At 42.6% G+C, this 26,294-nt stretch overlaps 1 protein-coding gene across 1 annotated transcript in view; it reads right to left on the bottom strand.

Moving 5' to 3' along the window:
- The window catches only part of RNLS (renalase, FAD dependent amine oxidase), a 184,133-nt gene that overhangs the window by 115,546 nt on the left and 42,293 nt on the right, over nucleotides 1-26,294 (bottom strand). Inside the window, exon 4 of the mRNA XM_044297848.1 lies at nucleotides 26,136-26,294. Within this exon, the coding sequence (XP_044153783.1) occupies nucleotides 26,136-26,294 (159 nt within the window). The remainder of the gene's footprint in view (nucleotides 1-26,135) is intronic.

The following is a 26,294-nucleotide window of genomic DNA, read 5'->3' on the forward strand; positions in this document are numbered from 1 at the left end:
AGAGATTCCAATGCCATCCTTCCAAGCAGCACTAATATGCAGTTTCTTTAAAACAAAAAGTGTAAAAATGTATAAAAGCAAACAAAAGGATACTGTCACATTTAATTGCAATAAATGCAGAGCGTGCAATATTCTTGCAGATCCAAACAAATGTACCATGGACCCATGGGTAGAGAGAGAACATGCTGAAAATAATCATTTACAGCTCCCCTAGGACCAAGAATAAAATACACTTCTCACTTTATAACGCCCACAAAAAAAGTTCCTCTTATAATTTTTCTTTGCAGGCAAGAATAGATTTCCATGTTCATGCCAAGATGTGACTGGCACTGAATACATTTCTAATTTGGAAATGCTCATTTGAGTATTTTTTTCATCTTCCCTTGTTATATAAAAGTGCCAGACACCTGTTTGTAGTTAAAAACCCTAACACTAGAAATGTGTGCATACATGTATAAATACAAGACAAACAGACAGATAAATAGATAAAGATGGAAGCAATGCAGTGCAAGGATAGTGCAGTGCTCCCAAATCAGTGGTCACACATGGCTCACAGGACCCTGCATGTGGCTCACCGGCTGTTAGTAGCTACAGATACTATTGTGCACTGGTGACTTCAGGTGATCAAAGCATTTCAAGAACTTGCAAATTGGATCAAAACCATATCACTGGTACTTTACATCATGGTAAGTGACAGAACAATTGGTCATATTTTTAATAGTGTCTTGCTCTTTAAATGTTTTGTATGGCTTAAAAGGGCTCTCCAAGAATTATTTAAAATGGCCTCAAGCAGCGTTTCTTAGAATGTAAGCAGGCCTGGTTGTCTTGCAGAGCTCCCTAGGTGGGGGTGAGCGGAGGAGGGCTCTCTGCTCACTACACTGCTCTACTATGATGCAATCCAACCTACGATATGCCATCATGGCTAAGCAGCCTTACAGGAACGCTCACCAATGTATATTATATGCAAGTACCAGAGCGTAGTATGTATTGAAGCCCTGACCCCTCACCAACTACACAGCTCTACAAGTGGAAACAGCCAGTCCTACTCACATTCTTGGACTGGTTGCTTGCAGCCATTTTAAATCATCCCTGGAGAACCCCTTAAACGTGGGTTATGATCTACATGAGGTTAGGACCTTTCTTTACTGTATTACAAAGGAGAAAACAAAAATGCTCGCAAAACACTGTGCATTAGGCTGTGTACACCAGGGAGTGTACCGAGTGGTGTATGTGCAGCGTACAAATGAACCAAATCTTATCTCCCTTTCTTTAAAATGTCTTCCCTTTTATGAGTCTGCTGCCAGCTAAACTACTTTATAGCATAGTCTGGTTTCTGATCCATGTGCTCTTAAATTTCAAATCTGACCTCAAATTCTGATGCGTCCTGCTAGGACTATCCACTACCTCATCATTTGGGGTTTTGTTAGTTGCTCACCCCTTGTCTAGATGCCACTATGCTCTATGTTATCACCGACAATCCTGTCTGCTGACTCACCATCACGTGTGACCACTCGAGGACAGCCTTGTCTACACAATCATGCATCCTATCCACCACTGACAACTACTTGCCCCACACTTATTTCATTATATTTCATAAGACCACATGGATTGCTTGCATTACTTACTACACATTGACACAAAACCTAGAAATGTCCAACATTTTTAAACTTTTGGAAGACGTAACTCATAGCTATAAGTCTTTACTTGCTATGAAGACATGAACAGCAGGTTTCAAATCATTCTACGCATGTATTGTGAGGTCTAGTATGGTCTATAAATCTGCAAGAACAACATCTCGCCTTATCTGCTTCTGGGAATATGACAGAAGAAGCTAAGGCGAAACATACAGTACATTGGGGTGGAACTCCCCTCCTTCCTTGGTCGGTATTACTATTACTTTTATGCATGTATTGAGGACTTTATTTTTGGGGTGGCATTATGATGTTAGTTGTAAAGGCTTTTTCAGCTTGAAAAAGGCATAATGTACCTTTTACCGTGTATGTTGGGGGAGGGGCAGTCTGTATTGGATCCTTCGTGAATTATGCCATTCCTCAATTATATAACAATAAAGATTATTTATATGCATGTGCGATTGAGAATTGGAGCATTGGTTACTTAATTCTCATACCTGATTTTTAACTGTGTTGTTGGCAGGAGACCGCAAACATTTATCTTATACTGCATGTTTGAGCTGTATAGGACTTGACCAGGGAATTCAAGTCAGGACAAACTTCCATGTTAAATTCATGGCGACAGTTACAGTATAATCATAATGATGCAGAATACAAGGTTCGTAAGATCTAATCTGAGAGCCTGTGGACTACTTTAAAGGGATTTTCTGAGATTCTGATATTGAAGACTCATCCTCAGGATAGGTCATCAATATCAGATAGGACAGTCCAAGACCCGGCACCCTCACTGATCAGCTGTTTGAGGAGGCCGCAGACTCCTCACAGCTTAACCATCCTTTGGGTAGCGGCGGTGCTTGGTATTTTTAGCTGAGCCCAATTCATTTGAACTGACTGAGGGACTGAGCTGCTCCAAGGTTATGATATCACTGGCCTAGGGTAAGCTGTGAAGATGCTGGAGCTGGCCTCTACCAGCAGCTGATTGGTGGGGGTGCAGGGAATCGGACCCACCAATCAGATACTGATGGCCAATCCTCAGGATAGGTCATCAGTATAAACTTTAGAAAACAGAAAATAAAAGTATACCTAAAATTCAGACCTACCTCCAGTGAAAGTTTCATTGGTGGGTGTCCGAGTTATAAGACCTCAACAGATCCCATCGAACAATGCTACTAATGCTCTAATTAGAGCACATACATGCTTCAGTGCATGTCCGCTTCTCACAGCTTTATTTGATGATCTACAGAATTGTTGACCATCTTCAGCTCTCCCGAGTACTTCCATGAGAAGTGAACATGAGCTGAAGTTCGAAAGCTCTTTGCTGCAATGAACAGTGGGAAGTGTCACAGCCCAGACTCCTTACTATGAAAACTTTTCAGGTGTCCTTATGACAAGAGACATTTTCTTTACTTGGAGGTATTAAAGGGGTAATCTATTTTGGACAAACCCTATTCAGATTGTGGGTAGACATTACACAGCACCAGCTAAATCAGTAATGGTTGTCTCTACCCAATAGGTCCAGATTTGAGGATTCTCTCAATATGGTATATAGAAAAGTAACCAATGCTTAAATCTTTCTGTTAAAAATATCGAATATGCTGCTTCTTAAGTTAAAATATTCAAAAATACACAGCTTGCAATGTTTCCTGATTGGAGATTATTAAGGCAGTAATTGAATACATTTGCATATAGTCTCAGGAAAGGTTTCACAAAATGAAAATATCACTTAGTTACAACGCATGTAATTCTTCTCCTAAGGGAATTGAATAAAGTATGATAAATATTTTCCTCAGGGTTCCCTCAAATCAAGTACAATTTCCCATATAAGTTAGTCCACCAAGAAGCAATTTAGGAGAATTTTTTATTTACTTTGATCCCATGCTGGAAGCATTTGATCTGTCTTTGAACTTCTTAAGATATTTGCCTTAGCTGCATAGACGGCCTAACAATAACTTAATTCTTCAAACCCATGAAGATCATTTAAAGTGACCTGAAATGCTGTAAATATACTGTAGTTGTAGGCCACTCACTGAACTGAACTGTCTACTATAAGGCATAGGAGTAGTGAGCAACTGTAGCAACTACATCAATAGGAATTATACCACAAGACAAGTAAAAATAAAAAATATATACTTTTAAAGCTTTGTAGATTATGCAGTGTGGAGCTGAGCAGTGGTGTGCCGGGGGAAGGAGAGCAGTCCACCAGTCCACCCCAGGTGCGTCCAATGGGCACTTCTATCAATACATATGGAGGTCTGACACGCCCACATACTGTGGCGGGGCACGGGAGTACATAGTCCCCTGCCCCGCACCGATCTCCGCCATAGGCTTCAGGCCTAGTAGGCCTGAGAGCCTGCTAGTCCGTAAATGCACTGAAACTGAAAGCTATAGAAGAAAAATTGTTGAAAACTGGTTAATAAAGACCAATTGAAAAAAAATATTTTAGGCTAAATTAGTAGAATGCTATTGGAAAAAAAAATAGCCTAGAAAGGTGTCCAGAAAGACCTACCTGGCTTCTTTGACTAAAGTACACCTATCAGAGGACCAACTCTTGGGGGCTTGGGAAAATACAATCACATATTCATTGACTCAAATTAATCTAATTCGGAACATTTCTTTTTAGAATGAATGTTGCTTTTTATTTGATCCCATTTATAAGACCATGCCATTCACATGTCACACGACAGACATTAATTTCATTTTCCAATAGACATCTTAATAAGCCTGGTCTCTGTCAATAAACACAAAAAATAGACCAGTGGAAAAAAAAAAAGTTTAAAGAAAAAAATTGTGAAAAGGAACAGCGTGTCTAAGGCATGTCATAGGTTTTCCTTTGCGTTCTGTTGTCTTTGGCGGTTTCTGGACTCTTTCACTGAAAACAGATACTTGGCTTTGTGTGTTGCATAAAAAATATGAGCCTGATGGAAAACATCCTGACACATTCATGAACAGCTTTCTTTTAATCAGGCATCATGCAAATGGACGAAAAAAAAATGACACACGCGCTCTCGGCTTACTGATCTGTGTCTTCCAGCACATGTGTAAATCATTTTTGGATTATTTAATGCCAAGGTAAGTTTTCCTATCACCAACATAAATCCGGGGTTTATATCACTTACTGATAACAGCGGTGGAGCCCTAAGACATTATGCAGAACACAAGTCATCATAGCTGGGGCTTTAACCCTGTATTACCTGTATATTTTGGGATTTAATAACCAGACACATTACACCAGACCAGATGTACCACACATGCTGCCTAACCTTTTTTAGGTTATTAAAGTGATTTTTCTTTGTAGCAGATAGGGCTTGGTTTGATTTTTTTATATATACTTTTTTGTATTTGCATTTTAAAAATTATAGTACATGAAAAATTGTAAAAAATAAATAAATAAAATAGCAATCCCTAAAATTAGCAGTGGAACGAGGGCATATTCTTTTTTTTATAGTTTATTAGCTCTATTTCCATTTGGATTTAATAACCAGACACTTTACACCAGACCAGATGTACCAAACATGCTGCCTAACCTTTTTTAGGTTATTAAAGTGATTTTTCTTTGTAGCAGATAGGGTTTGATTTTTTTATATACTTTTTTGTATTTGCATTTTAAAAATTATAGTACATGAAAAATAGTAAAATTAAAAAAAAAATAATATATATATATATATATATATATATATATATATATATATATATCAATCCCTAAAATTAGCTCTATTTCCATTTGGACTTTATTTTATTTTATTACAACTGCAGTACTCCAGTGGGGCACAGCAAAGGGTTAACTAGTGTAACTCAATGTTTGCCGAGTTAAACTTTCTGATTTATTGTTATAATACTTTTCTTTATATGCATTGTGTGCAACATGGACAACATAGAATTAACTTTTGCTGAGTGCTTAGGTTACCGGGGTGATGGACAATGTTTGCCCTCTGGTTGGTGGGTATGAGTCTAGCAGAGCAAGGACGAAGACACACATGTGTAAGCTCCAGAGCTAGGCCCAAGTCCTGAGAACCTCTTTCAATGAGACTACAACTGCCAGAGAAGTCTATTACGACAGGACTCTTGACAGAAATAGACCAGACATCTTGGAAGGTCCAGAACCATCCAGGCCATGCAAGCTTTAGACAGCAAGGTATTCTATCCTTTATGGAAGAAAGCGTTTACTGCTATAGAAAGGATTATTACCTCCGGCACCCACCACACTGAACTGGCCATCCAAATCTAAAGTTTCTGCATCCCTCAGCCCACGAACTGCAGAAGGAGTTAAAAAAGACGGTATACCACACCAGTCGTTATCTTGGGAAGATAGCTAATTGTTTAGAGTCAGACTCAGGGGATACTACAACTACCATCATTGTTGTTGCCTCTACACTGCTACTAAGATAAAATTGCACTTTGATATACCTTGGAACTGTGTCTTTTGCTGCTATATTTACTACTACTACTACTCCTACCATCAACTCCGTAAAGAGGCTGTTATCTGTTACAACCAACCAGCCTGATTATTGACTACATAATTTGCCAGCCTCTTTATGTGCACTCCTTCCTAGTACCAAAACACCTAACATCAAGGGCATCCCACCTAAAATAGGCAGGAGCCCCAACTCCAGAAACTGCCCCAAGGGAAGAAAGGGTGCGCCCTCCAGTCACTCCAAAGCCCCAGAGAGAGCCAGAGAGAGGGATTGCCCCTGTGAACTATGAGTATTTTTACCATTAGCATATCCACTACCAATACTCTCATCCTCCCCACAGCACTTCTGCTGCAGGCTTGCTGCACAACTCGTGTTGTAAATGGTTAAAAAAAAAAACATTTGAAACAGAATTTTCTTTTATACTACATATTTCTCTTGTACTTTGAGCTGCCATCCTAATAAGTAAAAAATGTGGATCTAATTAAGCTGGCCATACACTTCAGGCTACCTTCACACTAGCGTTCGATCGGATCCGTTCTGAACGGATCCGATCATATTAATGCAGACGGAGGCTCCGTTCAGTACGGAGCCGTCTGCATTATATTGGCAAAAAAAAGCTAAGTGTGAAATTAGCCTGAGCGGATCCGTCCAGACTTTTACATTGAAAGTCAATGGGGGACGGATCCGTTTGAAGATTGAGCCATATTGTGGCATCTTCAAACGGATCCGTCCCCATTGACTTACATTGTAAGTCTGGACGGATCCGCACGCCTCCGCACGGCCAGGCGGACACCCGAACGCTACAAGCAGCGTTCAGCTGTCCGCCTGCTGAGCGGAGCGGAGGCTGAACGCCGCCAGACTGATGCAGTCTGAGCGGATCCGCATCCATTCAGACTGCATCAGGGCTGGACGGAAGCGTTCAGGGTCCGCTCGTGAGCCCCTTCAAACAGAGCTCACGAGCGGACAGCCGAACGCTAGTGTGAAACTAGCCTCAGATATATGTTGCCTGAACTCAATGATTTTCATATGACCAGCCAACCTTTAAGATTTATTCCAAGTTGGCGGCTCAGGGGGTGTGTCCTGTCTGCTGCAGCTGGTGGCAGTTGAAAGATGGAACTGAGCACGTACATCCACCTCAGCGAGATGGACAGAGAAATTATAAAAAGAGCAAACAGCAGGTGGCGCTTTACAGGTAGATTTCATTCAATAACTCAGTGGCTATACAAAATTTTTAATAACATGCAATTACAAAAGTATTCGGATCCAGGTATTCGTTCCCACCCCCAGCCCTAGTGCTAAAGGCATATTTGGATCGACATTACATTTAGCGTTATTTCACATACAGGAGAATACAGTACCACATACCTATTACATCCAGAGACGACTCCTCTGATCTAGTTGCTCTCTTTACTCATCTTCTCCATGCGGCTCAGACAACACATGATGACTTCTTTCCGCCATGGCTCATCTCTGCAAAGTTTGCCACAGAGACATCTTATTATCTCTCTTTATTATCATCCTCCATCTTCAGGTGCCCAGTGTTATCCTTCTGCTATGCCCAATACTGTGCTGGCTGTGTTCCCCAGAGCCCCCAAATACTATACTTACAAAATAATAATGCCAAAAAGATAGTCCCAAAAATCCCACCAATAGTAACAACTCTCTCACTGAGTGCTCTCTTCAGTAATAGTGTCTCCTACAGTGATAATGCTCTCTGAGAGTGCCCCTATTAGTAGTACTACCCACTATTTTGTGCCCAATAATGCCCGCACAGAACCATCAGTAGTAATAATGTCCTATAGAGCTCCTAGTAGTGATAAAGCTCACCAAAGTGCCCAGAGTAGTAATAAGACCCCCCCCCCAGTATTTGTAATGCCCATTATAGTGCCCCCCCCCCATAGTTATAATGCCTCCTTTAGTGCTCCCAGTAGATATAAAGCCCTCAATAATTATAATGGCCCATGTAGTGTCTTAGTAGTTATAATGGCATCTTGTAGTGCCCCCAGTAGTTATAATGCTGCCAGTAGTGCTCTCAATAGTTATAGTGCCCCCTCTAATACCACAGTAGATATAATACCCCCTATAGTGCCCCCAGGAATTATAATGGCCCCTTGTATTCCCCCTAGTAATTATGATGAACCCTATAGTATCCTCAGGAGGTGCAATGGCCCCTAGTGTTCCCAGTAGTTATAATTCCTCCTATAGTGTCGCCAGTATGTATAATGCCTTCTGTTTTTCACCCAGTAGTTATAATGACCTCCTGTAGTGCCTCCAGTAGTTATAATGGCTCCCTATAGTGCCCCGAGTAGGTATAATGCCTCCAGTAAGTATAATACTCCCTACAGTGCCCTTAGTAAGTATAATGCCAGCCTGTAGCACCCCCAGTTGTAGCTCCAGTACTTATAGTGCGCCCACGTAGTTATGACGCCACACAGTGCCCAAATACTACATTCCTCCCAAAATAAGTTATAAAAAAACTCACCTGACTCGCTGCAGGTGGTCACAATGATGTCATCATTTTGTGACCGCCTATGTGGCCTAGTAGCCAGTGGCCTATAAGAGTGAATAGTGGGGCAGGGAGCCATCGACTCCTGTGACCCAATGCAGTAATTCAACTGTATCGTTGCCCTGAGGACAGTGCAACAGTTGTATAGTTGGTTGCCATATTTAGAGTGAATCTGGACAAAACATCCAGGAACCAAGCACTGGAAATTTTGACCTAGCGATGCCCCTGCTATAGAACATTTAATATTACCTGCCATTTTACTGCTCATTCAGTCCATTTATCCAAGTTCCCTGTGAGGTTATGACACCTTATGCCAGTGGTGGCAAACCTATGGCACTGGTGCCAGAGGCGGCACTTAGAGCCCTCTCTGTGGGCACCCACACCCTGGAAAAAGCTATGGTATACCAATATGCCTTAGAGATTTCCTGTCATTCCTCAGCGCAGGGCGCACTATGAACGGCACAGGCAGCGCACTGAATGTAGACAGGCTATTATAGCTAAATTATTAAGTACATGGAAGACCTACTATATTGGACTGTAGTATTTAGATTAAAGGAGTATTTCCATTAGCAGTTTTCATACTTACCTGAGGCGAACGCGACGTTCACTTCCTAGATTCGGCTGGGCAGGCTCAGTCAGCTTGATTGACGTCTTCTCCCGGCCGGGCTGCGCTTGCGCAGAAGACTGAAGATTTTCTCCCGGCTGCGCCGTGCAATGTCCTGAGTAAGAAGTCATCAAGGAGCATGCACGGCGGCGTGCGCGGTCAGGACATTGCGCGGCCCGGCCAGGAGAAAATCTTCAATCTTCTGCGCAAGCGCGGCTACAGGATTCAACAGGCGAGAGGTGGCCGTAACCAGGGGAGACGAAAGACAACAATCAGGTAAGAGGGGACTTATTTTCTCAAAAAGGGTGGGAATGGGTAATAAAATGTATTTACAAATGTTATCACTGTCAAATCATAAACAGATTTAACAGTGATCATTGTGATGGGAATACCCCTTTAACTTGCCGTGTTGGCACATTGCGATAAATAAGTTGGTTTTGGGTTGCAGTTTGGGCACTCGGTCGCCAAAAGGTTCATCATCACTGCCCTATGTAGACTCTGGCCCACATTTACTAATGTGAGTGCACGTAGATGTTGTTGTAAATGGCATCAAAATTTGATGCATCTGGCATTACAGAAATCCTCTGCACCTAGCTTGCCAAGAGGCACGGCTTACAGGGAAAGGGTTCGATTTAGTGGGGAAGTGTTATGACTTAAAATGCCAAATTGTGCTCCAAAATTGCACTACAATAGTGGAATAAAATTCTACCAATTCATGTGGTAGTTAGAGGAAATTGTGTGGTGCAGGTATAGACAGCCTGTCTACAATTTACACCACCTACAGGATTAGCAAATCTGCCCCAATATGCATTTTGCAATTGCCAAGACTATCTTTTGATAACACTAAAATTTCTAAACATGAAAGTATGCAAAGAGGTCTCTCCCAAGGAAAGAGAACCATCTCACTAGCGCCACCTTGTGGAAGTGGCTCTCGATGAGTCAAAATATGACTTTTTAACAAACCTCGGAACATGACAAGGGAAAATGCCAAGCCAGATATCCATCAGTAGACAGCCGTTTTGGGGTGCTTGCCCTTCATCAGTACAGAGTAAGATTCTGGCTAGCTGAGTGCTATGCCTTGGATGCAGCTTAAGTACCCTGGCTCTCCTTAAAGAGACCAGCCTTGTATGGAGACTTACTGGAAGTGCTCCACGGTATGGAGACTTATTGGCAATGCTTCATGGAAAAATAACATAACACTAACATTTCTAAACATGAAAGTATGCAAAGTGGTATCTCCCAAGGAAGTGAGCACCATCTTGCTAGCACCATCTTGTGGAAGTGGCTCCCTATGAGTCAAAATCTAACTTTTTAACAAGCCTTGGAACATGACAAGGGAAAATACCAAACCAGATATCCAGTAAGTCTCCCCACAGGGCTGGTATCTTTAAGTATACATGAAAAAAAAAAAAAAAAAACTTTCTCCATTGCGCAGAAAATAAATATTAGACTCATAAGGTGTCAAGAAGTTGGTTTCACCGGATACTCACTGGAGGTTGTGCTAAACGTCAGCAGAATACTGTAATGTCCTATATGGTGCTTCTCAGTGATTCTGAGTGAGAAACAGAAAGCAGAATCTATGTGTAGTCAATGGACGGACATCATGAGCAGCTAGTCTCCAACCACCAGCTCATGGACAACTGAGAATTAGGCCTCTTTCACACGAGCAAGCTTTCCACGCGGGAGCAATGCTTGACGTGAACGCATAGCACCCGCACTGAATCCTGACCCATTCTTTTTTTTTTTCACGCATCAGTTCTGCGTTGCGTAAAAAATGCAGCATGTTCTATATTATGCGTTTATTATGCTTCAGTAAAAAACACATCACATCCGGAAGCAAGTGCGGATGAGATGCGTTTTTTTACTGATGGTTGCTAAGAGATTTTGTTTTGTAAACCTACGCATAAAAACACATTGCACCCGCGTGGAAAAACTGAACGCAATCGCAGAAAAAACTGAATGAACTTGCTTGCAAAATGGTGCGAGTTTCCCTGAACGCATCCTGAACGCATCCGGACCTAATCTGTCATGCTCGTGTGAAAGAGACCTTAGAGAAGGATTCTGCTGAGGAGCAACTGCTAAAATTGGCATACACAAGATAATGGTCATATATTGCGCTATCGCTCCTGTACATGCACAGGACAGCTCATTCTGAAAAGGGGTCGTGCAGCGATTTATATTGATGATCTATCTTCAGGATAGATGATCAATATCTGATCAGCAGGGGTTAGACACCCAGACCCCATGCTTTTCAGCTGTTTAACTAGGAGACGGCGAGCGTTGCTTTCTGGTCATTATACTACGCATCGTTTCCTCTCTATTGTATCTATGCGTGTCAGATTTTAAACACAGAGCTACACAGGAAAAAAAAGAATTTATAAGGTTTCATTGCATGCTTTTAGACCATCCACATAGTCACCGCAATAAACCATTTGTACTTTTTAAAGACTAAATATAGGCACAGCTATTAAATAAAGTTTATTAACAGCAGCTTGCCGACTGTTTCTTTGAACGAACAGAGGATTAATATAAGATTACATCCACGTGAGTGTATATAAGAAAATACATACGTGGAATATATTTCATTATTTTCTGTAAAGAAAGCTGGGTTCTCACTTCAAAATGTAGAGACGACTTCATACGACCGCTGTGTGAGAACATCCTGCAAGCTCGGATCACTGGCTGAAACTTTTTAGGCCCCCCCCCCCCCATCCCTTATCCTGGGATTCAAGTTGTATTACACAATCTAGCGGAGCATAAATGCTGTACTTGCAAGTTAAACTTTTGTCTTAAAGGCCGAAGGAAGTTATTGGGGTCTTATGGGTTACATGCAAGTTACAGGCTAATATCCCAGCAGGATATGGAGAATTGCACATTTAAAGGCAGGATTTCACTATAAGGCTGTGCTTTTTTGGCCAGCTGCAAAAAGGGAAATGTCATGAAGCCAGCCAAGGTCTTCTCTTTTAAAATCTGCATTCATAATACAAAGAGATTTTATGTAACTCTGATGTTTTTAAAGGGAACATAACATGCGTAATAAGATAAGATAATGCACATAACATTTATGGATAGAGATGTTCAAGTAGGAGTTTCTCCTCCTCCTTAAAAAGGACCTTTCATCACTCCTGACATGCCTGTTTTAATGGCTTCATGCATTCCCCATGTAATAACAATTCTGGAGCATCTACTCTTATGGCTCTATGTTGTGCCATTCCTTTATTATTCCTGCTAGAAGTTATGAGTGAATTGCTAGCAGTCTGCAGTAAGGGTACAGAGGGGCGGTCACCAGTTGGGCGGGGTGTATCTGCACAGACTGACAATGGCAGCACTGATTGGATAGAGTCAGACTGTGCGGGTCCCCCCCCCCCCCCCCCCAACTGGTTACCTCCCCTCTGTACCCTTACTGAAGGCTAATAGCAATTCACTCATAACTTCTAGTAGAAATAATAAAGGAACGGCACAACATAGAGCCATAGGAATAGATGATCCAGAATTGTTCTTACATGGGGAATGCATAAAGCTTTTGAAACAGGCATGTCAGGAGCGGTGGAAGGTCCTCTTTCAAGGTGTTTCTGCAATTGTTTTGATTCTTACTGTAACTTTTCATTTTGACGAAGAGGCAGCATGCATGTTTTACCGCTGCTCCTTACAAATTCTTCCTTTGGTAACAAGGAGCACAGTACTTTGGACCCTGTTTCAGTGAATGATGAAGGTTCTAGCAATCAAACATCTTGCATTTATCCAGTGGATACAAAACAGTTGGAAGGTCTTCAGACCCTTTCTTCACTTTCTCACATTTTCTTGATCATATTTGAGATGTTTCTACACCTTGACTGGAGTCCACCTGTGGTAAATTCATTTGATTGGACATGATTTAGAAATACCCCCCACGACCACCGTCTATATAAAAGTCCCTCGTGTTTTTCAGCAGACTGGCCAGGGAGACTGGCCAGGGTTGAGGGAAAGCTGAATGAAGCAAAGTACAGAGATATTCTTATAAAACCTGATCTCTGGACCTCAGATTGGGTCTAAAGTTACCCATCCAAATAGACAATGACCCAGAGTGCACAGCCAAGAAAACTCAGGAATGGCATAGGGACAACTCTGTGAGAGTCGTTGCCCAGCCAGAGCACTGACTTGAACCCAATCGAAAATCGCTGGAGAGACCTGAAAATGGCTGGCCACAGACGGTCCCCATCCAACCCAGCAGAGCTTGAGAAGAATGGCAGAAATTCCCATATCCAGGTGTGCAAACCTTGTGGCATCATACCTAAAAAGACCGGAGGCTGTAATCGCTGCCAACAATGCTTCGACTGATTAAATATTTTAGTTCTTCCTTTTTAATAAATTATAAAAGATTTCGAACATTCTGTTTCCACTTTCTCATTATGGGGTATTGAGTGCAGAATGATTGGGAAAACTTTATTTTTTTTATTTTAGTACAAGGCAGCAAGCTAACAAAATGTGAAAAAAGTGAAAGGGTCTGGAGACTTTATAATGCACTATAGGTGATAAATGTTGATTGTGAGAAAGTAGTGGTCTGACTATATCCTGTCAATAGGATGTGTATCTGCCCAGTCTGGCACTGTCTGCACTGTTCAGACAGATCGGGTTGTGTGGGGCCACATCCCACTGACCAGCGGAATGGTAACACTCAATTACTATATTATTCATATATTTCCATGAGGAAAAACTAAGGAACGGCACATCAGAGATCCAGAATTAGTTCATTTCACACATTTACAGACATGCTAGGAGAGCTGACTGGTCTTCTTTAAGCTGCAGCGAGTGACCACAATAACAGTTTGGGGTCTGCAAATAGAATATATGACTTTAGGTTTTAATGGTTTCCATTCACACATGTATGCAAAGCACCTATATTATCCTCAGCCTTCTTTTCTGTAGGGTGACTACATTTTATCTGGGCAATCTTCCAATATTTCTGAGGTCATAGGATTCATTTACTTGCCCTTCTTTAGATATCCTAAATTTCCATCATCTACAGAGACGAGCCAAAAAGGTTTGTGAGATCTATACAATTCTTTTGTTCTGGAAATCAGCAGTTGTCAAGATCACAATCTTCTCACACACGTTCCAGAGAAAAATAACAAGGTTCACCTTCCAACAAAATACGTGCTCTCTATTCATCACTATGGAAGTTTCCAAAATTGCAGAATGAGTATGCTCAACAATTTTTCGGGAACTCCCATAGCAGTGAACAAAGGGTAGTCGCGTCTGAAGTCTGTTCACATCAGGGGTACTGTTGTGGAGATAGCAGTTGGTCCCAGCAGTGGGACCCGCACCTATTTGACATTGACAGCTTATTCTTGCAATATGCCATCAATGTCCCAGATGCGCCAACCTCTTTAACCCCCCTCAGGACCTTGCGATTTTCTTTTTTTTTTTTTCTTTTTTTTTTTTTACGCCATAACTTTTTTTTATTTTTCCATTCAGAGTTTTTTGCAGGACAAGTTGTACATTTTAATGGCACCATATTTATTGCATACAATGTAGTGGGAAGCTGGAAAAAAAAATCCGAATGGGGTAGAGTTTTAGCACAACCCAAACTCCCCTGATGAAGCCAGTGCGCTGGTGAAACATGTAGGGAGGGTTTGCTTACGGGCATCTTTCTTTTTAGGCAGGGAACTGCTATTTTATCTCTGGAAAGGGATAGTACTTGCTAACTAACAGACCTTCAAAATCTACCTCTTGATAGAAGTGTGTGTGTGGACAACTTTAGTGTGATTTCTCCCCCTCTTAAGGGTGTAAGAAAAGCGCAAGGGAAGACCCCAGCAGTGGAAGAGGTCTCTCTCCACACCTAGGCTCCAATAGGAGTGTGTATGTGTGATTTGAACATACCTTCTCTCCCTCTCTCCTTCCCCTGCTTAGGGCTGTAAGAAAGGAGTAAGGGGAGACCTCAAGAGTGGAGGAGGTTTCTCTCCACACCTATGTATGACTGCTGACTAAAGAGAGTACACACAAAATCGAGACCTCCTCTGCTACTTTGGTAGAATCCAAAAAGTGGACTGCAGCCAGACCACGCTGAGACAACTAGACCTGGGACATATTGGGTAATCTAGATATCTATAGATTCAACTCAAAATACTGGTGGATCAACCCCCCACCAGAATTTCATGCGCACTTTGAGCCAACACCTTACTCCAATATCCTATCAGATGACAGACGTGATCTGTACACCAAAACATAATAGAGTGATAGCGGTTCCCTGATAGTTTTAATGGATCACACTTGTATTTTCTTTTAGCATAAAGAGTAAAAGTTATGTTCAATTTCAATAAGGGTGACCCTGTACAGCGACTATTTTTTAGGTCATCAACCCTCTCATTTAGAGTTGGAAAAAAAACTTTGTTTCTATGGAGTTCCCTATGCGGTAGAACTCACCTGTTGCATTCATTCTCAAGTTCGATACGATTACAGGGATACCACATTGAGGGTCCATTCTCATGTCTGTGAACGTGTCCGCACACATTCTGCGGAACGGGTGCGGACCCATTCATTCTCTATGGGGCAGGAATGGATGCGGACAGCACACAGTGTGCTGTCCGCATCCGCCTCCGAATTTCCAGAGCGCGCCCCTGATCTTCTGAAAAAACATAGAACATGTCCTATTCTTGTCTGCAATTGCGGACAAGAACAGGCAGTTCTATGGGGGTGCCGGCCGGGTGTATTGCGGATCCGCGATGCACTAGGGACGTCTGAATGGACCCTAATATAGTTTTTCTTGTGTATTAATACTGAAAAAAAATATATAAGTTGGAAAAAAATTTCTTCTTTTCATCTGCATACTGTGACTCACATAAACTTTTTCTTGTTATCTTTATGGAGCTGTGTGAGGGCTCATTTTATGCAGGACGATCTGTAGTTTTTATTGATACTATTTTGGAGTGAGTACAACTTTTTGATCACTTTTTATTCAATTTTTTGGGGGGGGAAGGTGAAGTGACAAAAAAATGGCTAGTCAGCCATTTACAGTTTTTTTCCGTTATGCTATTCATCGTATGGGATAAATATTTTTATATTTTAATAGTACAGGCTTTTTAGGACCCGGCGATGCCCATGTTGTTTAGTTTTTTATTGTTTATGTATTTATTTTTTTATTCTAGGGGATAGGGAGGGAATTTAATTTTTATATACTTTTTTATATTTTTTACATTTTGTTTACTTTTTACTTATAGTCACTCTAGTTGACTATAGCATGCAATCATTGTATTGCATCTTGTATTCTATATTGCATATCTATGCAATGAAGAATACTGAATTCAGTATATTCCAATGCAGTGCTGCCACCTACAGGCCTGCATTGGAATATACTAGTAATCAGCTTGTAAGCCTTATACAGGCTTAGGCCTATTACTAGTACAGGCCGCCTTCCCTGATCTCAACCAGAGGAAGGAGAAGGTGGTCACATTTGATAATGGCATCTGAGGGTTTAAATGTTCATGATCGGCATTACCGCCGATCTCAGACATTGACCCCGGGCCTCTACTGTGTAAGACAGCAGAAACCCGGCGGTTATGGCACCCTTAGCGCTTGCAAGAATGCACTTGGAGAGGTCCAGAAAGTGTAAACCTGGACCAGGTAGTCTAAAGATGCTCCAAAGTGGCTGAGCCAGGATGATCTATTTGGCTCATCTATTAGTTGGTTTACCTTGTGCTACACTTTTGGATCACAATTTTAGCACAGATTGCAGTATCTTAAGCCAGGCCCACTTTCCGGCAAGCCATGCCTGTTGTCCTGCTAAACCATGCCTGACGAGTAGAAGAAAAAAAGTATATTTTAGGAGGTTGGTCAATTTCTAATGTAATTTGTCAAATGCCTTATACAACGATACATGTTCTATATAAGCATACGTGACTATACTGCTCCCCAGCTGCCCTGGTGTCAATGAAGTATACCTGTCACCTGCCACGTCCATGGGGTGCAAGATGGTGGCGACCGCTTTCTCTGGCTGCAAATGGGAACCTTCTATTCTGCGCTGGACACATCTGATGCATGCGCATATACAGAGGACTCTGTTGTTGTGGTGCTAAGCGTATATGCCAGATTATGGCACAAATTGCCCTAGAAGTGTGGTGCATTTTTATTAGGCCCCTAAGGTGGTTTTTAAATAAGGATCTGGATCTTACAGCTGTTGGCCAAAATGCCATTCAGCTCAATGTTTACGCTGCCAGGACAATATTCACACTTTTGGAGCACATAAATGAAACCTAAATAAAAAATAAAAAAACATATATCATACACCCCTACCCAGTGATACACCTTCAATAAAGGCAGACCACTGCTATGGAGCCCGGGGGAGGTAGGGGCCGCCACTGATCTCTCCTTATGTTCAGCAGTGTAAATTGTGCATTTTCATACAACCACCACTAGGGGGAGCTCAGTGCAAAGACATTATTATAGCTTCCTTTTGCACTGTATAAACTCCTATGCACTGAGGTCCCCCTAGTGGTAGCTGAAGGCAGACAGCTTTGTAATATGTGAAGTGAAGTTGGAGAATGTATCAGTATTTATGCCAGTTGTCAGATGTAAATACTTTGAGACATATGCTATTCAGAAAGAGCCATGTTTTTGACGTACATGGTCCACTTTTTGAGACATTTTTTTAAAATAAAATTTATTTTGCTTAATAAATTTTTTTTTTTAATTTGCCACAAATACGGGGCATTGTGCTCTGTGTTCTGCACTGCCGGGAGTGTTTGACGCAAGCTTACTGGAAAATTGGTGGCATAGGAGGTCCATACTAAGTTTTGCCATGGGGCCTTATGAGATTCGCTTACGCCCATGCACTTTATAAATACAGATTATCTGACACATTGTGAAAATGCTACCTGCCGCTTTACACTCATGGGCACCTTCATACAACTTTACATCAAAGAATAACGTTTGTGCAAACTCCATCTACTGCAATTACTTGAGCAGCAACCATGAGATGGACAGTGTCATACAATTCATGAGCTTTTTTGTATAAAAAAAAACACTTATAGGAATCAGCAACCTCGAACTCCAGATGTGGTGAAACTACGACTCCCAGAAGTAAATGGATCATGCTGGGAGTTGTAGTTCCAGAGGTTGCTGTACTACATTAGGGACAGTATTCTGATGATATGGACTATATGTGGTTTAGGGGTTAATAGCGGATATCTCTGGTGGGAAACAGTAGGTTATATGTTGGGTGTTCTAGGCTGGTTGTAGGGTAATCTATTATCTCTGGAGATTCTGTTCAGAACAGCAGCATCTAAGCCTACATGCACACGAACGTGGTTTGGTTCCGCATCCAAGACGCATTTTTTGCGGCTCGGGTGCGGACCCATTCACTTCAATGGGGCTGCAAAAGATGCGGACAGCACTCCGTGTGCTGTCCGCATCCGTTGCTCCGTTCTGTAGCCCCGCCAAAAAAATAGAACATGTCCTATTCTTTTCCGTTTTGCGGACAAGGATAGGCATTGTTACAACGGATCCGCAAAAAAAAAAGGATACCATACGGACGTCATCAGTTTTTTTTTGCGGATTCGCAATTTGCGGATCCACAATTTGCGGACCGCAAAACACAGGCGTTCGTGTGCATGTATGCTAACAGTGTTAGGCCTCTTGCACACGACCATATGTATTTTGTGGTCCGCAAAAAATGTATCCACAAAAAATGCGGATGACATCCGAGTATTCCGTATTTTGCGGAACGGAACAGCTGGCCCCTAATAGAACAGTACTATCCTTGTCCGTAATGCAGACAATAATAGGACATGTTCTATTTTTTTGCGGAATGGAAATATGGACACGGAATACCTTCTATTTTCTTTCCGGACCCGTTAAAATGAATATGGTCCGCAAAAAAAACCCGGAAAGGACACGGAAAGAAAATACAGTTGTGTGCATGAGGCCTTAGGCCTCTAACACAGGAACGTATTTTCATTCCTTTTCCGTTCCTTTTTTTGCGGACTGTATATGAAACCATTTATTTCGATTGGTCCGCAAAAAAAAAAAGGAAGGTACTCCGTGTGCATTCCGTTTCCACAAAAAAAACTGAGAATGTCCTATTATGTCCATGTTACGGACAAGGATAGTACTGTTCTATTAGGGGCCACCTGTTCCGTAAAATACGGAATGCACACAGATGTCATCTGTATTTTTGCAGATCAGTTTTTTTGCGGACCGCAAAATACATATGGTCGTGTGCAAGAGGCCTTAGGGCTCGTTCACACGAACGTGTGCTGCCCGTTGCTGTAATGCGGACCGCATTTGCAGATCTACAATACACGGGCACCGTTCCGTGTGCATTCCACATCACGGATGCGGACCTATTCCCCTCAATGGGTCCTCAAATCCGGTGATGCGGAACGGAAGCACGGGACTGAACACTTTAGAAGCACTACGGAGTGCTTCCTGGGGTTCTGTCCCTTGCCTTCGCACCGCAAAAAGATAGAACATGTTCTATCTTTTTGCAGAATGGAAAGAACATATTTTTTGTAGTGTTTCTGTGCATTTTAATAAAAAAAATGATGTGGCCTTAGGGTACTATCAAGTCTATAGTAAAATATTGAAGTTTACACAGTGAGCGCCTGACGTATCATGGGCTGTTTCTTTTTTTTTTTTTTTTTTAAATGGGCTTTGCGAAGGTAAGATGGAGCAGGAGGTGGCCGGGCCATGGCAGCCCAACATATTTAATATAATTTACACCAGAAAAATGGCGTAAAATGTCAGCTGAAACCTACGCAATCTCCGAGCTGGTGTCACTTTCAATGTCCCATTATTATCTAAAAGAGGGCATCTCCATTTTGGTGCATCTAAAACAAGTGGTACTGATTACTAAAAATGGAGTGCAAAATGCCAGTCTTAGGCTACTTTCACACCTGCCTTCGGTGCGGATCCGTCTTGTATCTGCACAGACGAATCCGCACCTATAATCCAAATGCTTGTATCCAGTCAAAATGGGTCCATCCTAACTTTACATTGAAAGTCAATGGGGGACGGATCCGTTTACAATTGCACCAATATTGTGTCAATGTAAACGGATCCGCCCCTATTGACTTACATTGTAAGTCAGGACGGATCAGTTTGGCAAGCAGCGTTTTGGTGTCCGCCTCCAGAGCGGAATCGAGGCTGAATGGAGCCAGACTGATGCATTCTGAGCGGATCCTTATCCATTCAGAATGCATTGGGGCTGAACCGTTTTGGACCGCTTGTGAGAGCCCTGCAACGGATCTCAGAAGTGGACCCAGAAACGCCAGTGTGAAAGTAGCCTTAGTACTTCAGGGACATCATTTATAGTTTTTTATAGCGTTTTGGGGGTCCTGTCCCATTTTCTTATCAAAAGACTTATTTTACATATTCTGCATTTTTTTCAAGTGTTATTCTCCATAGGCTTTTTTGCAGAAAGTCAGAAAAATGTCAGAAAGAAACACATGTACAAACTACTAAATAAAGACCATGTAAAAAAAAAAAAAAAAATACATAAAAAAATTCATGAATCTACATGCACAAAGAAAAAGTGTGTGTGAAGGAGCCCTACAGAGAAATCGTGCACGCCACTCTAAAAAATGCCAGACTTAGATTCGTATAGCTCTCAACAAAAATACGGCCCTAATCAGTCAGATTTAATGGTGACAATTTTTAATACAGTTAAATTCAAGAAGCAATTTGTTCTATTTATGTCAGTCACAGAAGAATTGTATCTTAAGCAAAACATTTTTTATAAGATGTATTTTTCTAGAAGACTCCTGTACAAACTACAGCCATAAAATTCCATACACTATTGTTTAGGGTCATTTATTAAGACCGGAATTTTAGAAGCCGGTCTTAATATCCCCTATAGCTGGCAGTGGATCTGCTGGAGTTATGTAGACGCGGAGTTATGTAGCTGTCTTACATTTAGACCATTTTCTACACTTAAGGGATTGTTCACATGACCGTATGGCTTTTTCTGTGTTTTGCGGACCATTTTTCAAAGATCCGTTGTTCCGTATTTTGTTTCCTGTTTCTGTTCCGTTTTTCCGTATGGCATATACAGTATACAGTAATTACATTTTCAATAGATAGTTCCGCAAAAAAGGAACAGATATGGAAGACATACGGATGCATTTCCTTATGTGTTCAGTTTTTTTTGTGGACCCATTGACTTGAATGGAGCCATTGAACGTGATTTTCGGACAATAATAGGACAAGACTCAAAATGTAGCGGAATGGAAATGCGGACATACAGAAAAGGAATGCTCACGGAGTACATTTCTTTTTTTGGGGACCCATTGAAATGATTGGTTCCGTATACGGCCCGTATACTGAACGCAATAAATGGCCCGTATACGGAACGCAAAAAACGTTCATATGAACGAGCCCTAAACCAGGAGTAAAAAATGGAAAATGAGACTGGCCGGCCATCCCCATTCCCCGCCTACGCCAAGCCCACTTTTTTGGACCTGGCGTGATGGAGGAAGATGTGTAAGATTGCGGCGCAAAGTAATTTGCGCTAGAAATATGGCTAATGTAGGCGTATTTCTGGTTAGTAAATGACCACCTACAAGTATCTTTGTACTGTGTTGGCCAGTAAATAGAAGAGGAACATAAATTCAGATTCCTTAGTTGTTGATACCTTTTAAGATGAAGACAAAACTGCAGTTTGAAAAGGGTTAAGCTTGAGCCAAAACTAGTCACTGATGATGCTGTTATGCCTTGAATTAACCTGTCTTCATACCATCAAGAAAGTGAGTGCCAGTCCTTTCTCACTATCCAATAGTAGGACGCCTTCCCTGGACACGTGCACAACGTGCAAACTGCAGTGCCGACCCATCTTCTTCAATACATCTGATCAGTGTCGGACTGGGGTGCCTAGGGCCCACCAGTAAAATTCATTCTGGGGGCCCACATGTACAGATACCTGCAAATATTATCTGCTCACATAGTGGCAGCAAGATGTTAGAAGTTGTTAGATTATAGGGGTCCCAACAGCGAATTAGAGAAAGCGGGGGCCTGGGAAAAGAGGCTACTGGCTTGCACATTGCCAAATACAAGCGGTCATCTTTTTGTAGTATTAGATATAGTCTAATCCTTCTCAGACTCTCCAGATGTGGGTTGTAGGTAGCCTTAAGCAAACAGAGCTTTAGATCATCGATCCCAAGTTGATTCTTTCAACATTAAAATGTATTGCCTCCATGAAGGCAAAATTTGTTTCAGCCTAAGTCGCCTGAACTCGGTTTTCATTTCTGCATCTTTAAAACATTTAAAATTAGGAATACAAAGACTCACGCGACTTAGGCCGAAACGAATTTTGCCTGCACAGAGGCAATATATTTACGGTAAATGCTGTACGGAGACAGCAATAAAATTGAAGTTTATGGACGAATCGATTTCGGATCGGTGATCCGAAGCTCGACTCGCTCAAGACTTGTTGTAGGTGACTGCTAGATGTACCCGATTTTCATTTATCTTTCTTGTTTTATACTGTAAGAGCTGACTGGTAATCTGGTGGTATCAACCTCTAAGGAATCTCAGTTTTTTTCTCTTATACACTATTGCAAACGCCAAGCAATGGCGAGAAATGCATCATTACTGCCACCAAGTGGACATTTTATTGTACTGTAAAACCCTTGATTGGAAAACCATATAGAATTTTCTTTTTTGTTAAATACTTGATGTGAGTGTGTGAGTACAGCAGGTACTCAAGCAACTTTGGAAATACACTGCTTAGCTTATTTTACACCTATTTTGATTTACACCTGGTATAGTACAGAACTGCATTCATTATTACAGTCAACAAGCGCGTCGGCAGATACAGCCCTGATAGTCTAAACTCCTGTAACGCTGGGCTCTCGTCATATGAACAAGTTTAGCTGCAGTCAGTTTGAAAACAGCACAGATTTGCAAATTGGCGCAGTTTAGGTAGCAACATGTGAATCCAGTTCTCCATACCTCCCAACAGTCCCGGATCCGGCGGGATAGTCCCGGATTTCAGTGGCTGTCCCAGTAAGGAGGAGGTATGTCCCGCTTTCTGGCAGCTGTCCCTGCGTCCACAGTAAGCAGGGACAGTTGCCATAATGAAACAGAGAGTCATCGCTGGCATCGGCTCCCTACTTCATCATTCCTGATGTTATACTTCCCTACTTCGTGAGATTTCCCTACCCTCGTCACTTCTGGTCGCACCGGACATGGCGTGAGGAGGTGTGCAGCGCCGCGCAGGCACACAACGACAGGTTAGGGAAATTTCATAGCCTCACCAGCGGTTAGGGTAGGGAAAAAGCACTAGCCCGTACATTATTTTTCCCTAACCGCTGGTGAAATTTCCCTAACCGGTCGTTGTGTGCCTGCGTGGCGCTGCAGGCTCCCGGTGCTTGTGCACTCTGCTGTGAAATTTCTCTAACCCATCATTGTGTGCCGCTGCACACCTCCTCAAGTCATGTCCGGTGTGACCGGAAGTGACGAGGATAGGGAAATCTCACGAAGTAGGGAAGTATAACGTTACAGCGGCACTCCACACCTCTGGTCTGTGCCGGAGGCGGGGCTGGCCAGCAGTCAGGCTCAGCTCCGCCTCCTTCACAGACTAGAGCAGCTGATGTCCTGCTGCTGCTAGGAACAAGGTTAGTATGTGTTGTTTATTTATATTTTTTTACTTTCTGTCAGGGGCACAATGTGGGCATATTACTGGGAGGCACAGCTTGGCATATTACTGGGGCACAACTGGGCATATTACTGGGGGCACATAACTGGGCATATTACTGGGGGTACAGCTGGACATAATTCTGTGAAGGAGGCACAATGTGGGCATAAATACTGTGCAGTGGCATGAAGTGGGAATAATTACTGTGTGGGGGCATTAAAGAGGTATTCTCATGACATACAATGTGGGCATATCGCTAGGATATGCCCCCATTGTCTGACAGGTGCGTGTCCCACCTCTGGGACCCGCGCCTACAAGGAGAACGGAGCAGGGAGAGCTGTGGCTGGAGGACCCCGAGTCCGTCCATCACCAAGCGCTGCTCCCCGCTGCTCCCATACAAGTGAATGGGAGTGCACTGCACATGCGCGGCCCCTGCTCCCATTCATTTCTATGGGGCAGACAGAAATAGCCAAGCCAGCGCTCGGCTATTTTCGGTGGCCCCATTAAAATTAGTGGAGGACAGCTGCACATGGGCAGTGCGCCCTCCATTCATTAGGACTAGGGTGTTTGGCACCCGGGACGGGTCCTTTCTCTGCCCCCCCCCCCCCCCCCCCAATACTTGCCCTCATTGTACAACCTTCACAGTAGTTTTGTACAGATGTGTGCCCCCTTACAGTAGTTATGCCCACATTGTGGCCTCTCATAGTAGTTATGACCACATTGTGCCCCCTCACAGTTATGCCCTCTGTGCCCCTTTCACAGTTGTAATGCCCTCTTTGTGCCCCCTTTACAGTAATAAACCCTATTGTTCTCCCTTCACAGTAATAATCCCCATTGTTCCCCCTTCATAGTAATAATCCCCATTGTGTCCCCTTCACAGTAATAATGCCTACAGTGCCCCTTCATAGTAATAATGCCCATTGTGCCCCCTTCACAGTAATAATGCCCACTGTGCCCCCTTAATAGTAGTAATGCCCACTGGCTAGTAATGCCATCTGTGCCCCATCCATAGTAGAAATCCCAATTGTGCCACCTTCACAGTAATAATGCCCACTCTGCGCCATTTACAGTAATAATGTCCTCTGTGTGCCCTTTACAGTAATAATGTCCTCTGTGTGCGGGCTAAAACGCTCAGGGCAAAGGCATTTTCTGGAGTTCCGGTGACTGGACTCTCCATAGGCCGTACCGGACTCTCCATAGGCCTGCGAGGTGGAGGCTTCTGCCCAGCAGTGGGGCCCCGTGACATCACCATCACTAATGGGCAGGCTTCAGCTAAAGCCTGCCCATCAGAGCCGGTGACGTCACTAAACACACTGCTGGGTGGAAACTTCCGCCCGGCAGTGTATTTTACTGTAAATAAAAGAGCCCTTGCCCTGTGCGATCCAGTGCAAAGGAGAGCATTGGAGCATGAAATGCTCCCATGCTAACATCAGGGGGGCTGCCTGGGTGAAATACTGCTGCATGTAATCCTAATAGCTCGTCGTTTCAGGGGTTTATGCCAGTGCAATTCAACACAGATTCTCCACCACAAGCCACAGGGCAGCCATGCAAACCGCCTTCAATACTGTATGTATGGCCATGGTTTATTTCTGCAACAAGAAAGGACTTGTCCTTGTTCTTGGATGATGTCCTCTCATGGTCTAATCATATTCAACGGGATTAAACCACAATTGGGTCTACCACATTCAAACAGAAAAGCCACAGCAGAAATCAGAGGATTTCTACCATGGAATACGTAGCGGATTTTTGACAAAGTCAAAATCAGCTGCATGAACTAACCCTAAGGATACCCTTAAAAGGGATTGTCTAACCCTTTACAAGTGATGGCCTATGTTCAGGTTTGGCTATTGCTATCTAATCGACAGGGCTCTGGACAGTCCACACCACCACTTATCAGCTCCGTCCGTTGCGCAGTTGACCGAGCTGGTTACTGCAGTGCTGTTTTCATGAAGAATAGCTGATCGTTGAGGGTGCGGGGTGTCTGACCCCTGCCAATGAGAAAGCCAATCCTGAGGATTCTGAGGCTCAGAATGCTTTAAAAAATATTTTAAAAAATGATGTGTCCCTGGCCTTTTCTGTACTCCCTGGTCCCTCTCGATCCAGAAATTGCACCAATGGTGACTCAGTGATTGGTTAGTCAACCACAATTCTGTGCCAGCCAAAAAAAAGGTCATCTAAAGTGTATGGCCACCAGTAATGCACATCTTTGACATGGAGAAAACACTACAATCATACTAGGTCCCATCAAACACCTCTCCAGTCAACTGCAGTCACACCTGAATCTTTCTCTGTTCTTCCAGTACCATCTGTGACGGGATCTTGAATGTTAGATCATGAAATACTTATCAAATACGAAGAAAAATAAAAAGCCACTTACATTTTGAAATATCCCCTTGTAGTTGCAGAATTTGTGGTACTGGCATTGTGAGAACCACAATATCAAAGTTTTCAGGGGACCCAGACTTTCTGCAAACTTCCCATCTTCCCTCCAGAAGGTTTATGTGTGTTACATGCCGTTCATAAAAAACATCAGCAC

The sequence above is a fragment of the Bufo gargarizans genome, chromosome 6, assembly GCF_014858855.1.
Source record: "Bufo gargarizans isolate SCDJY-AF-19 chromosome 6, ASM1485885v1, whole genome shotgun sequence".
Lineage (NCBI taxonomy): Eukaryota > Metazoa > Chordata > Amphibia > Anura > Bufonidae > Bufo > Bufo gargarizans.